This window comes from Pseudopodoces humilis, chromosome 17 (genome assembly GCF_049639895.1).
Source record: "Pseudopodoces humilis isolate 2021_Gansu_Grassland_sample_001 chromosome 17, ASM4963989v1, whole genome shotgun sequence".
NCBI lineage: Eukaryota > Metazoa > Chordata > Aves > Passeriformes > Paridae > Pseudopodoces > Pseudopodoces humilis.
Genome location: NC_142216.1, coordinates 15,155,557 through 15,170,529, shown reverse-complemented (window position 1 = coordinate 15,170,529; position 14,973 = coordinate 15,155,557). Strand labels below are relative to the sequence as shown.

At 51.3% G+C, this 14,973-nt stretch overlaps 1 protein-coding gene across 3 annotated transcripts in view; it reads right to left on the bottom strand.

Annotated features, from left to right (window-relative positions):
- The window catches only part of PSD2 (pleckstrin and Sec7 domain containing 2), a 71,961-nt gene that overhangs the window by 11,577 nt on the left and 45,411 nt on the right, over nucleotides 1-14,973 (bottom strand). For 2 of the 3 annotated variants that reach the window (XM_088063657.1, XM_088063659.1), the window contains exons 6-12: nucleotides 13,164-13,244; nucleotides 12,601-12,713; nucleotides 11,917-11,977; nucleotides 6,968-7,058; nucleotides 5,285-5,328; nucleotides 1,883-2,073; nucleotides 683-753 (exon numbers count right to left, since the gene is read on the bottom strand). In XM_088063657.1, coding sequence (XP_087919783.1) covers nucleotides 683-753; nucleotides 1,883-2,073; nucleotides 5,285-5,328; nucleotides 6,968-7,058; nucleotides 11,917-11,977; nucleotides 12,601-12,713; nucleotides 13,164-13,244 — 652 coding nt within the window. The remainder of the gene's footprint in view (nucleotides 1-682; nucleotides 754-1,882; nucleotides 2,074-5,284; nucleotides 5,329-6,967; nucleotides 7,059-11,916; nucleotides 11,978-12,600; nucleotides 12,714-13,163; nucleotides 13,245-14,973) is intronic. The other variant, XM_088063658.1, reaches the window with a different exon arrangement.

Below are 14,973 nucleotides of genomic sequence, written 5' to 3'. Positions count from 1 at the left end.
CTCATGAAGATGTTGAAGAGCACAGGGTGGAGGATGGAGCCCTGTGGAACCCCACCAGTGACAGGTCACCAGTCTGATGCCACCCCAGTGGCTGTCACCCTTTGTGCCCACCCTGTGAGGCCTTGGCTCTCCCACCACATGATGTGTCTATCCAGTGTGTGCAGGACATTCTGTCCAGAAGGATCTTGTGAGAGACAGTATCAAAAGTTTGAGTGAAACCCAAAAAGATTACATCAGCTGGCTTCCTATACCAGACTCAGCAAAGCTGTGCATAATGAGATCTGTGCCAGCAAATAAAACAGTAGGCAGAATAAGACTGGTCAGATACTCCACCTCTTCACCTTCCTTTTTCTTTTCTCACCAAATCCTATTTCATCTATTCCATATCATCTGTTCATTCATCCTCCCCAATAGCTCCTACTTGCTGGGATCCTTCTGCAGAAACCTGTCTTTCCTCTTTCATCCTTCTTCCTTCAAGGTTCCCTTTGAGGCTGTGAATAATGCCCCTGGCATGAACACCTCCACCAAAGACAAGAGCATCCTCCAGCTCTGGTCTCTGGAGGAGCTCTGTGGATGTCCATGCGTGAGTTAGGACATGGATTCACCTCTGCTCAGGTGTGTGACTGCGTGACTGCTCTGGGGACAGCAGGAGACAGCAAAGGGGAGAGTCCCCCATGGTTACCTTTTGTAAATAAAGGACGGTCCCTTTAAGCACAGCATAAAACTTCTTCCAACCTCTTCTTCCTCTGGGAGCTAAAAACGGAAGAATATTTAATTGTACATGTCTGCCAGTGCTGCTTGACCTTCCAGGCACACCCAACCCTTCTCCTGACCCACCACAGGCACTCTCTGATGCCCAGAGCTCCCACACCTCCAGGCCATTGCTCACGAGTGGTTGGTGAGCAGGGACAGGTGTCTGAGGGACAGTGGCTGGGCTCTGCAGCCTCCCAGCAGGAACACAAGCAGGTCAGAGCCCGACATGAGCTGGTACAGGGGTACCAATGGACACCTGCAGGAAGCCTCTGCTCCTCCAAACCCAGGTTTGTGTTCCTTGGACTTAATGCTCGGAGAGCAGGGACATTCCTTGAGCTCCTCTGCTTGGAACTGAGCAGCTGGACAAGGCAGCTTCTGTTCCCCTGAGGAGGGAGCATTACCATCTCGATGGGCTTGGGGACAGAGAGCTTGGCAGAAGCTGGAGAGGGGTGGGAGGTGAGGGGAGCCATCCACATCACCACCAGACAGCTGATCCTCCAAGCATGGGCTGTTAAGAAGGTGCTGGAAGCAAGGGAGGCCTTTGGTGGAAATCTCTACTCAAGACTTTTTAATCAGCTGACTTTTTTAATCATATGACTGGGCCAATCATATCAATTAGCAAAAGGATCTACCCAAGGTTTAATTAATCTCTGCTCATGAACAGTTCCCAAATACCTTTACCTTTCCTGTAACGCCATATGGTAGCAGAGCTATGGGGTGTTCTGTTGCCAGCCAGCACACGACAGGATAGGGACAGGAGCAAAGCTTGGCAGGCCAGACTGTCCCCAGGGTCAGGGCTGGAGTGGACAACTGCTGAGGAACCAGCCTTCCTCTGAGCCACTGATCAGAGACTGGGATTTGGGATTGGGCCCAGGAACAGGATGGAAAACCAGGTCTGTCTGTGCTGGATTCCTTGGCAGTGAGAAGGGAAGACCGAGGCTTCCTGAAAACACTCCTATCTACAAATACCTCAAAACACCCTCCTTTTCCTCTGTCCTAGCACTTATGGGATCTCTCCTGTGTTGTCTGGGATGTGGTAAGGAAATGCCCTCATCTGGAGAGCCAGGGCAAGGCTCTTGGACTGCCTGGGACAGCTCTCCTGTCCCTGTCCCTGTCCCTGATCACGTACTTCTCTTCCCATCCATGTCTGCGTGGGTTTTGCGGGTGAGGACTCCGTGCTTGTAGGTGACTGCGTTCAGCGCTTGGGGGATGTCCAGGAAGGGGTTGCTGCTGTCAACAATCCTCGTCACTTTCTTGGCACTGGCTCCGAATTTGTCATCTACCAGCTCCGAGAGTGATTTTCTCAACTCGTCCTCGTCACTTGGAAAGAAAATCAGAGGAAAGACTCAGTGGAGGAGATGTGGTCACAGTGCAAAGCAGCCCTATTTGCTTTAGGGTTTTTATTACAGGACTGGTCAGAGAAAGAAACAGGCAGGAGATGTCGGGACCATAAGAGAGAGAGTGCCAGTAGTGGTGCTCTGGGCTGGGAGGAGTGTGGGTGGCAGGTGACTGTCCCAGTGGTCCCACTGTGAGGTCACTCAAAACAGGAGAGGGAGTGCTTGTCTGAACACCAGGAAACTGCAGATGTCCCACACTGAGGACTACAAATATGCCACAGGAAATGTCTCCAATTCTGTGCCCTAAAAGCAGAGCTTAAGGAGGATTTTTGCTGAAGGCCGAAGTATTACCAGGCATTTCTCAGCTGCTGAGAGACAACGTCTGGGACCTCCTAGACTGTGAAGTACCTCTAGGAATGTCCTCTGCATCTCTGAGGAACAGATCTGCAGACATTTGGGAGATGAACCTACTCTGGCACAAAGAAAACAGAACTTGTATGGGAAGTGATAGCTCCCAGTGTCCTTAGGACATGAAGGAGAAACAGCAAACAGGGCTTTTCTGCCCTGTCTGATTCATGTCAATGTCTAAATGGGATGAATGGTCACCTCAGGTTGCAGACTGGGACCAAACCTCAGCTGAGGATTGACCCTCAATGAATCCACTGGCTGGGAAGCGAGCAGTGAAACACAATTCCTCACCTGCAGCAAGCAGATGGGCAAAGCATCAGACACATCTTGGAAGAGAAGGATGATTTCTTAGCCCCCAGCACCCAGAGGAGTCCTGGGGCTGAGGCAGAGCCCAGGTCCGGTTCCTGGGAGGGGAGTCAGTGGGGCTCAGGTGTTTGGGCTGCTGCCCTCTGAGCTCCGTGCTGTTGGTCACACACCTGTGTGCCTGGTGGGATCTGTGGGCATCTCCTTCCCTGGGATGGACAAGGACTCAGGGCAGAGGCAAGCAGAGAGAAGAGAGTCCTGGCTGTGCAAGGACCCAATTCCAGGTCTCTGACAGAAAACCAGGAGCCCTCTCCCAGGGAGTCCCTGCCCCAGGTCCCCCATGCCAGGGGTCCAGCCCTGCAGAGGAGCTGAGGGCTCTGGGCCCGCAGCTCAGCAGGACACCCTGCAGCAAGGCAGGGGCCAGGGATGAGGGAAGGGATGCAGGGATAGAGTGGGCTGGCTGGGGAAAGGTGGGAGGGAGCTGGACCCCGGCAGGGTGACATCCCCGGGATGTGCCCGAGCAGGGAGCTGTTATGTAAGCATCCCGGGGCATCCCGGGGCATCCCGGGGCATCCCGGGCCATCCCGAGGCATCCCGGGGCATCCTGAGGTATCCCGAGGCATCCCGGGGCATCCCGGGGCATCCCGGGCCATCCCGAGGCATCCCGGGGCATCCCGAGGTATCCCGAGGTATCCCGGGGCATTCCGGGGCATCCCGGGCCATCCCGGGCCATCCCGAGGCATCCCGGGGCATCCCGAGGTATCCCGGGGCATCCCGGGGCATTCCGGGGAATCCCGAGGCATCCCGGGGCATCCCGAGGTATCCCGAGGTACACCGAGGCATCCCGAGGCATTCCGGGGAATCCCGAGGCATCCCGGGGCATCCCGAGGTATCCCGAGGTATCCCGAGGCATCCCGAGGCATCCCGAGGCATCCCGGGGCATCCCGAGGCATCCCGGGGCATCCCGAGGCATCCCGAGGTATTCCGAGGAATCCCGAGGCATCCCGAGGTATCCCGAGGAATCCCGAGGTATCCCGAGGAATCCCGAGGAATCCCGAGGTATCCCGAGGTATCCCTGCCCATAAAGCAGCCCGCAGCTCCCTCTCGTGACCGGCCCCGCCGCTCCTTCCAGGGCCTCACGGAGGGAGCACCAAACCCTCTCCTGATGCTGGTTTGTTTGGTCAGGGTAATATGAAGAAGAGAGCAGGTGATGGGGCTGATGGCACAGGAGGCCCTGCTCTGTCCAGAGACAAGGGAGGTCAGGTTGAGGAGAGAGGGAAGGAGGGGAGGAACGTCCCCTGTGTCAGCTCAAGACCTCAGGGCTGTCACGGGATTCCCCTCGAGAGACATTGGGGTTGGGGAGCTCACCGGTGATCCCAGCCCGTGCTCTGAGTGGAGGAGCAGGGGCACAAGGACTGAGGAAGGTGCTGTGTGAACCTGTGATGCTTTCCAGGCTCGGCTCAGGGTAATACATGAGGATTTCATGGAACTTGCGGATGACACCAAAAAGAGGAGTACAAGGCTGAGAGGGCCAGGATGAGCAGGAGCAGCCAGGGTGTTCTGGCAGAGGGCAGGAGCATCCTGGGCTGTGGAACAGCGGCACGGTGAGGAGGCGGAGAGAAGCGATCGCCTGCCCTGCACTGCCTGCATCGTATGGTGACACACACACAGCCCCCACAGCAAGGGTGAGACACCTGAGCCGGGAAAAGAAACCTGGGAGCACCTGTGGTGTAAAAACAGCTGAGAGAATTGGACTTGTTCAAGCTACGGAAGAGATGGCTTTGGGGGAGCTGATGGCAGCCTTGTGTGAGGGGGTGATTGAGAGGACAAAGCTGGGCTCTTCGCTGTGGTGCGTGGCACAAGGACAAGAGATAGTGGGCAGAAGTCAAAACAACAGAGACAAGAGAAAATGGCACTCTCATAATAATAATAATAATAAAGTATTGGTTTGTGGATCCAGAGGGGCTGTGGGTTCCCCATCCTTGGAGGAGTTTCAGGATCAAATTGAACAAAGCCCAGACCATCCTGGTCTGAATTCAGTGTTGACCATACTTTGAGGAGGAAGCTGAACTGGAGATATCACAAGGTCTCTTCCTTCTTAAGGGATTCTCTGATACTATTTCCAGAAATAAAATTCATGTGGGAGAGATGGAAAATCTCAATGACCAAAATAACCCCAGATCTTTGCTTGTGCAAAGACTTCTGAAGCACCTGGAGAGGAACCAGCATTTTACAGTAGCAAACAAGTAATAGTAAACAAAGAGGGCATTCCCTTCCTTTAGGTCACGGATCCACAGACTGTCACCAACCTTCCTAAGTGCCTTTGTGTCTAAAGCCATAAATAAACCCCATTTGTCTGTCTGCAGAGGGACTTCAGCACTTAAGGGCTTGGCAGGAAATATTCTGGGATTGAAAACATGACTTAGGACCTGCCAGCTCCTTGGAAAGACACACAACCCCTGTAATGCTTAGCATATACTTACATGGCCCACTCCAGCTTCTCATTCTTGATGGAGTTATACAGTGTCTGAAAAAAGAACATGGAATTAGCTGTGTCTCTCAAGGAAGTTGTGCCTGCTCGTGGAGACATCTCCACACCCTGTCTGTGCTCTTGGGGATACTTTCCCTGCTGAACTGTCCTGGAGAAGCATTTCCCAGTGAGCAGGATGGCTGCTGTGCTGCTGGACCTCTTCTTTCTGTGTGCCACGCTGGCACGACAGCAGCAGAGGGCTCTGGCAGCCAGCCCTGCTCAGGAGCCTGAATGTGACATTTTTCTCTCATTCTGGGTGCTGTACCTAGCTCTGAGTGAATCCTGGCCTACACACACTGGTAGAAGACTCTGGGATATGCCATGGCACCAAAAATGTCTTAACTAGCTGAAATGACAGGGGAGGCTTGAACTGAGTAGCAGGGGAGGGATGAACAACCTTGGCATGAGCTTTTCCAGCTCCTTCTGTGCACAATTCCAGTGGCTCCCCTGGAAGCCTGGACTAGAAAAGAAGCAGGAGTGGGCTAGCAGAGCGGAATGTGGAGGTGGCCCTGACCACACAGAGGGGTAGGATAGGGTGAGGTCTGCTGGGAGATGGGGATGTCACCCCAAACACGATGTGACACCCCTGATGGGGCACCTCTCCTTCCAACCTCCTTCCACACAGTGAAATTCAGGCCAGGCTGCAGGACCTGCAGCAGTGGTGCTGCTAAACCACGTGGCAGGAGAAAATATTCCCTTTGGGATGTTTAACCACAGCCCATGGTACTGCACTGGTTGGAACATTGCATTTCATCACGTGGTAGTGGAGGCAGAGAAAAGTTTCAGTGCTGGAGGGTCGTGTTTTGGGGTGGGGAGTAGATTTTTTTTGGGCATTATCTGAGCTGCTGGAGGAAAAGGGCACCTGGCATGCTCTGAGGGCAGACATGCCACAAATCTGGATAAAACACCACCAGGGAACAGACCTATTTTGGCTCACTGCAAGTGGATGTTATCTATTTTGTGATTTTTTTTTTTAGGAACTGGATTTTTTGAGTAGGTTTTTAAATTTTGGGGGTTTTTTGATAGTGAAATTAGTTTTTTGGAGAATTTGGATGATTTTTTAAAATATTCTTATTGTATTTTTTATATAATGTATATATTATACATACATATACATACATATACACAATATATAAATTGTATATATACAATATAATATATAAATTGTATATATACAATATATATATAAATACAATGTATATATTATATTTATATTAATGTATTGTAGATAATTTTGAGTTTTATTTTTTTTAGTGGTTTTAATTAGTTTATGGTAGATGGTGGGACTGTTTTTTATTTTTGGGGTAGTTGGTTTTAGGTGTATTTTATGTTCTTTTAGGTGAAGGCAAATTGAGGTTCATATTTTGTTGTTAAAGGAATAGAGAAAAATGAATTGGTAATGTTAATAGCAGTGTATTATTTTGTTGTTCTGGATTTTGGTTTGTATTGGAGTTTTAATACCTTTGGTATAGTGTTTAATGGTGGAGTTATTTTACTTAAGGTAGGATTCATGGGGGTTACAATTCTCCTGAAACAACTGAAAAATGCTGATTGAAGGGCTCAGAGTGTCCCAGCAGGACTAGGTGGCACTGCAATAAAACTGCCAGTATCCCACTGTCTTTTTATATCCCATTACCTTCAGCAGATCCTTCGCAAAGTCCTTCCCATCGTTCAGCCCGTCCAGGTTTGCTATGAACTGCTGGCACGACATCTTTTTGCCAATGTTCTGTAAGGCAAAGAAGCAGCTCATTAAACTTGTGGAGAGTTTTGACTTTAGTCAGTGTCTTTCAAAGAACAATTTTATATGTAGAGCTGAAGCCTGGGCTTGTCCCAAGAGCTCAAAAGGCTTCTGATCTGATTTGCTGTTGGGGTCTGTGCTTTATTTACTCATGCCAGCATCCAAATGTTTCAAATGACCTCTTTTTTACTTGTGGAAATAAGACACCTGAAAATTGCCTCTCCAGCTCTTGCTGGAGTGGTGCTGGGTACAGGCTCTGCATCTCAAAACTCAAGACAAGCACTCCTCCTGGTGAAACAACAACGTTTGGATGGGGCTCCAAGCCTGCTGTGAGTGAAATTGTGTGAGCTTGCAGTGCCAGCACCTGGAACAGCCAGCACTGGGCAGGGAAATGCTGGTCCTTGATGGAAGCCATTATTTTTGATGGCCATTACAAAAAGAAATGGTCCAGCTCCTGGTACTGTGGAGGGGGCAACACATGTACTCTGGCAGAATCTGGCAGCCAGGAACACTCTCAGCACCAGCTAATGCCAACAATATTTGGTACTGATGCTTCCAGGCCACCTGGCATCCCTGATATCATGGTTTCATCATCTGTGGCATCATCAGTCTTCCCAAACCCTTTACCCTTCACTCCCTCAGCCTGCAAAGGTGGAGGCAGGCAGCCTCTTCCCAAGCCTCCCCTGCAATCCGACCTCTCCAAAGGGATGGAGCAGAGGTGTGGAGGAGTCAGTGGCAATTACAGGGTTCAGAAAAAGGAGTTTGATGTCACAAAGGAAAGATGGGTGTCTCCAGTGCCAGGTTATATGGTATCCCTCACCCTCAGTGTGTGGGGCAGACCCCGGTGGGGTGGCTTGGAGGGGGCAGTGGAGCCAGTGAGGACAGCAGGAGCTGGCCCCGGTGCTCCTGAGGATCCAACAGCATCCTGACACTGCTGGGCTTCACCTCAAGGGAAGGGCAGGGTGACCATCCAGAAGGATGTGGAATGATGGCCCAGAAGAGCAGAGGGCTCAGTGAGGAAGAGGAAGGGCCTCAGTGGGTCTGGCAGGGGATGAAGCTGCAGCAGATGATAGAGGAGATGCCCTGCAGGGTGAGATGTGTCCTCTGTGCGAGGAAATCACCTCCTGAAAGAGATGACAGCAGAAACCCCCGCCTACAAACGTGCACTGCAGATGACCTGGGGGCTTCTCCCCAGATGAAAGCATCAGGAAGAAGTGAGAGCTTGGGATTAGCTCCCCATGTCCCCCCCTGCACCCCCTGCCTTCTGTGTGTGCAAACACTCTCAGGCTGCCCAGGGAGCCCAGCTCTGCCTTTGAGCAGCTCTGTCTGATACTCTTAATTATGCCTCCTGCTGGTGCCAGCTCCAGATGAGCTGGCTCCCTTGAGAGATCAAGAAAAAGAGGAGTAAAGCACTGTTACAAATCTGCAGTGCCTGGGGATGTGGTGTGGCACAGCACAGCCCAGCCCTGGTGGCTTTCTCGCGGGGAGCCCCATTAGCCAGAGCTGCCAGCCAGTGTTCAGGGGGTACAGAAGGGCTCAGGAAACGAGCAGACATGCAGGGATTTCAGCAGAGAGGAGAGATTTCAGCAGAGAGGAGAGATTTCAGCAGAGAGGAGAGATTTCAGCAGAGAGGGGAGATTTCTGTGCTTGCTGGCCAGCCAGTTTTGGACAGCAAAGATAAAGGAAAAATCCACAGAGGAAGGAGGACAAGGAGGCTGCAGAAGGGAGTTTGGAGGTGAGGCAGGTGCTGCCTGAGAGCTGGAGGCAGGGAATTGCTTTGCAGGAGAAGGTGCCCATTCCCAGCCCTGGCCTGAGGCAGGGAAGCAGAGCTCACAGCACCGGCCTCCTTGCCCAAAGAGTGATTCAGCACTGAATGCAGAGGCCAAGGCATTTTTGGAAATCAGTGAGATAACACAAATCGCCAGTCTCACAGGCCCTTTGTCGGGTTTGTCATGTACTGTCTGGGATTCACTCATCCCAAGGGATGCCTTCCTTTTCGTTGTGTGATCTCTTTCTCTGGTGCAAGAGACCTCTGAGCTCACCCTGGGGCAGCAGCCACACCGTGGAAAAGCAAATAATTGCTGAGTAATTGATCTGGTCCTGGATGAGTTCTAGGTTGCAGGAATAAAATCATGCCCCTGCAAGGAACCAGCCTGTAAATTCGGGGTACCAGTGAGCCCTGGGCCACACAAACCTGCTGTGGGCAGACTGGTGGCACTCTGCAGGTGATGCCAGGGGCTGCTCACAGCTCGGAGCTCCCCAGCCCTCCCAGTGCTGCTCACACAGCACTGCTGCTGACACTGAGCCCGGAGTCTGGCCCAAGGACTCTACCACAGGGGTTGGAAGATTAACAGCGATGGACAAATGGAGCTAGGGCTTGCCCAGGATCCCACTGGTGCTCTGCTTGTTGAACAAATCCCATCATTACTCCAGCAGGTGGCCTTTCCTAAAGGACCAAAAGGTACCCATGAGTGCTGGTGATGCAAAGGTGTTGATCTGTCACCAAGACAGTGGGAAAGAACACATCCCTAAGCTTTGTCTCCCGGGCAGAGATGGGGCAGGGCAGTGCTTCCTTTGCCATAAAATCTCCTGGAGCTCAAACAGCACCAGCAGAGCAAGGCAGAAAGTTCCAGCAACTTGGATAATCCTATGTGTATAGTCTTGATGCCTTAGGATTTTAGCTTTTATATTTCTCAGATCCTGTCCTGCTTTAGTGTATAACTCTAAAACTCCATAGGCTGTCAGCTGCTGCTCTCACATGTTACTGAGACAAAACAATTCCTCTCTGGGCCTGAAACTCAAGGACACCTCACTGCCTCAGGCCCTGAGAGATGTAAACAGTGAATTGGAGGGGTGAAACTTGGAGTAAATTACTTCATTACCTGGAAGCTGTAACTGGAGGATTAACCCCTGATATGTAAATGGACCAAACTTTTAATTGTATGAAAAACTGGAGACCATCATCCATCTTGGGTGTGTCCCCCCTGAGGCTTCTGACTGCCCAAGGTGCATCTATTGAAGGCCTTCAATAAATACCTGGCTTTATTATTTTAAGTTTGTCTAACCTCTGTCCTAGGTAGCCACTCCAAGGCATCAGTCTTGGAATGCTTGTTATACTTGGAATGCTTGTTGGTGACCGCTGGCTTTTAAGACCAACTCCAGGTGCTTCCATGAATAGGGAATGTCTCACTTTAAAATTTTCTGGGTGGTTTGGAAATGGGGTCTGAGTGCACCTGAGCAGAAAATCACAAGTGCTACAGCCAGGTGCAAATCTCCTGTTCTAAACCTCGGTGTCTTTGCTGGAATGATGGACTGGACCATGGCAGAGGCAGTGCTGTGAGGAGCTGCCCCTTTACAGACACACATCCACCCCTCTGTCCTCAGCAAGGGCATTTCCCGTCCAGCAATGCACAGTGAAACACTGCAACACACACACCACATTAAAAAGGAAAATAAAATCAAAAGTGACATGGAATATCATGGCAGCATCTCTGACAGGGAGGGGTGGGAGATCAAGTCACACAATCCCAGGTACACCACGGAGGTTTCTTTACACCAGGAGCATTTCATGTGATGATATCAGCTGCTAATGGCTTGCTAAGTAGGGAAGAACACTGCACAATCACTTAGGATTCCAGACAAACAAAATTCCTTACTGTTTTTAACACAAAAAAAGTAAAATGCCAGTGCTTTAAAGCAAAACACTAGAAGGACTGCACTTACCACCTGGTAAAGGGTTAAAGAGCAGAAAGAGAGGTTCCAGGAGCAGAAGGAAATTTAAAAAAAAATAAAAATAAAAATAAAAAAAAGAGGAAAAGGAGAAAAAGAAATTAATGTTACACATGCAGAAAAATAAAGAGAAGATTTTTTCAAAGAAAAGCTCAGGCATTTGCACACCTGGTCAAAAGAAAACTATTTTTTCTCTGCCTAGATATCATGAGAACATTTCTTCTTACCAGGCCTCTGAGCCAGCTTGTCAATGAGGAATAGAAATGGCAGGGTTTTTGAGGTTTAGGTTGGGTGTTTTTGTCTCTTCAATTACGTCTATCTTCCCAGAGTCATATTTTGGATTTTTTTTTTTTTTTTACTTAAAAAAACTAGACAAAATAAGATTATTTTGGATTGAAGTCACATAGTTTGCCTTTTGCCACAATGCTGCTTTTGCTGGTGCAGGAAATGATTTGATGGAAATAATTCCTTGGCTCCAACCATTTTGGCTGGAGGATGAATGCTCTGTGAGACTGATCCCACCACTATCCCACTGTGTGCAGACAGGTTACTGGGAGCCTTTAAAAGGTGGTGAGATATTTTCTCACAGCTTCTGCTGTTTTCCAGCCACTCTTTTGGGCACTGAGCTCTGCTCACTCTGCTCTTCATCCCAAGGCATCTCTGCTGTGAAACTTTCCATGGCTGCCTGTTACATCTTGGGGAAAAGGAACAGCTGGAGCTCACTTCAAGTTTTGGGAAGGAAAGATCAAATCTAGACCTGTGTAAACCCACTGGCCCCCTTGCAGCAGTTTTTGGGGAGAGGTGTCTGCACCCCAAGAGGGAACAGCCCTTCCCTGGCAGGGAAGACCTCACTGGGAGCTTCTGGGGCAGGGCTGAGCTGGGCAACAGCAGAGGAAGCAGCACTGCCTGTCCCTGCACAGGGAAACTGATGTCAGCAGGACATGCACCTTTGAGTGTGCACTGACACTCTGCTGTGGACTGGCAGCCAAAATTCCACCTGGAGCAGGTCAGAGAACTCTCTGCCAGCCCACCTCAGCTGTCCAGCAGCACACTCAGCATCAGGGAGCAGCTCTGCCCTGGGAAGGAGTAAAGGATGGATGCTCCTCCATGGGCTACTTACATGGCCATGGAGGTCTGTGTTCAGCAGCATCAGGGCACAGGTGAGTGTATGAATCCCATCTGAAACACACAACAGTCACACAGCTGGGGCTGACTGCTCCCCTTCTAATGCAGTTCTGCTGTTTGTTGTTCTTGGCAGCCCAACTATTGCAAAACCAAGGCCAGTTGCTGTGTCTGGGGACCTTAAAGAATATCTGCTCCCTTCAGCTGTGTAAGATTTAACAAAAAAACAAAACAACACAAAAAAACCCCAAACACATCCTCTTTTTCCCCAGACTTTACCTTTTCCTAAAACAACCACCATAAAATTGGCTTCACAGTAATTTTCCTTTAAAAGACCAAACTTCCCACTTCCAAAGCAGCTGTTTGTGAAAGTAATATTCCAGTCCCTGCCTCCTCCCTGGTGCTCTCTAGCCCTTCGGTGAGGTCCTTCAAGGAGCAGTCCATGTGCCAGAATGTGTTTGCACCTCAGTGCTGTGAGCTGGCACATGGGGACTGGTCTGGCTCTGTTTGGGGGGGGATCTGTCAGCACCCAGCACCCCCAGCCCCTCCCAGGGCAGGGATAGCGACCAGGGCAGGATCCCTGGGAAAGGGAGAAGCTGCAGCCGTGTCTGCCTGGCTGTGGGTGGTTGGTTTTGCAGTCCAGCTCTGTGCACAGGTGCCCAGAGGAAAGGAAGCAGTACCTTCAGAGGTGCTCTCTTCGGGGTTGCACTGGCAGTAGCGCCGGGAGAAATGGATCAGCACCCGCTCCCGCTCCTGCGTCTCTCCCATCAGCGGGAACGCCTTCAAGAACGTCCTGCACAGAGAAAGGGATGCTTAGAGATGTGCTGCTGGCTAAGGTGGAGGATGGAAAAGGGTCATTTATCCTCCCCCAGCCCCACACCCTGCAGAGGGGAAGGGATCCATGGAGCTGTGCAGGGAAATGTGCTGCCAGCTGGGATCTGATCCACCTCGGGCGTGATGGCACCAGGATGGGTGGCCCATCCCAAGGGAAAAACCTGCTCCCACTTGCTCTGGTTCTGTATGGGATGGGGTTCCTGGGAGAGCTGCTCTCCACCCCAGAGAAGCAGGATCTGGGCCCTCCTGTTGAAGCTCACTTTTGGAGGCAGTCCCTTGATGCCAAAGATTGAATGACAGCCTGGATCTCCCCCCAGTCCCTGCTCCTGTCACATGGATGGCTCACACAGTGCTGGGAAGCCTGGAGGAAACCCCAAAATCCCACCACTCTCTCCATCCCAGAGCTCACCTGAGTGCTTTGTCAAGGGTCAGGCCAGTGAAGTCAAAGAAGCTGAGATACTCCTCTGCCACCAGCTTGCTAAATTCATTACTGTAATTAAAGAGAGAGTGGTCAGCCCCTTCGTCAGGGAAGAAGACACTGCCCACAAGAGGAACAGCAGAATGCTGCCTGCTGGCCAGCCCAATCCCAGCAAGACACTGCAGACACGATCTCAGACACAGGGACACTTGCTCCTGGCCGGGAATGCTGCTGGAAGACCTCCCTGATGCACCCACAGCCAGCCCCAGACACCTGGGAATGAGACACCTGCCCTGCTCCACCTGTGTTGTGCTGCTGGCCAGGCAGAGCCTGCTCCCAGACCAGCCAGGAGGAGGCCATGGGGATATCCTGTGCTCCTCCAACACCTGATTCCCTCCCAGTGCTGGATGTGTCCCCTTCTCCCACTGAAATATTCCTGCTCCCATCCCGCCCCCTGAGCAGAGCCCCTTGCTCCTGTGGCAGGTGGGTGCTGCAGCAGGAGAGCTCAGTGAGCTCCAGGCAGGGGCTGCTGGCTCTGCCAAGGGAGCTGGACAATCACAAGACACCAGAAGGCAGCCAGACCCCTGCAAACAATAAACTCCTGTGTCTCCAGGGACTCAGGGGCATAGATGGGGCTCTTCTCCCTGAGCTCCAGAGCCAGTGAACACACCCAGGCCGTGGGATAACAACAGTGGCCAGGACAAGGCCGTATCCCACCCTAAGATGGACTTTTGTGTTTGCTCTGGTTTCCTCACTCAGGAATTATCCTCCTGTCTCTGTGCCAGTGCCAGCCCTTCCTGCAGGAATGGGTGACACTTCCACCATGACGACAGAGACATTCCTACGAGGAGAGCCAGGCATTTCCCATGGGGACATTCCTGCCATGCCCTGCCTGGTGGGCCTGCACGGTATTTCCTGTGGGGACATGCTTGGCATCCTCTGGCTGCTGCCCTTTCAGCCTCTACAGACCTCCTCTCACCTTACACCCCAGTTTGATGCTCCCTCCCTCTGCCTGCTTTGGGAGGGTCCAGGCACCAAGAGTTCTGGCAGAGCTGCTGGGTCACAAGCCACCCCAGGGGGACACAGGAGCCATGGCCTTTTCTCCCAGTCCATTCCCGTGTGTCCGGACACGGAAAGATTTGTGTTGATTTACGGCCTGAATCCCACTGCCCTGCAGGGCTGGGCTCCTTTTTGCATCACCTGGGTCACTTCAGAGCCATAAGAAGCTTGTGTGAGTCAAAGCTCATCTCTGGGGGATAAACCAGGCCTCGTGCCCATGTGGTGCTGCCCATGGCTAGGACCCTGACAGATCCCAGGGCACTGCCATGCTGGAACTGTCCTGGGCTGCTGCCACAGGCATTTGGTGAGCAAAGTTCTGGAAACCCTACAAGGAAGTGCCTGGCACTGCCACCTTCACAGCCTGGGACAGTTCAACCTCCACCCAGCACAAGATGTGACTGTGGGCACTGATGGAGCCGGCAGGGCCACAGAGCAATGCTGGAACAAGAGTCTTCCATGGAGAGTTCAGCTGCCCAAACATTTACCCTTCAGTGGGACAATGGTAATTCTTGGGTTTTAGGTTAATTTCACAGAATTGAGGCAGATGGAAACAAACTGTGGGAAGATATCCAACCTCCATTTCCTTGTTTGTCGAGCCTTTTCTGCCTGTTTGACAATGATGAATACTTTTGGCTTTGGTTTACTTTCTTTGTTTTTTTCTTTTAGAAAACTGCCAATTATCACAAAGAAAAAAGAAGTAGTAAAATGAGATTTCACTTTTTGTACAGCTCTTCTAAACAGA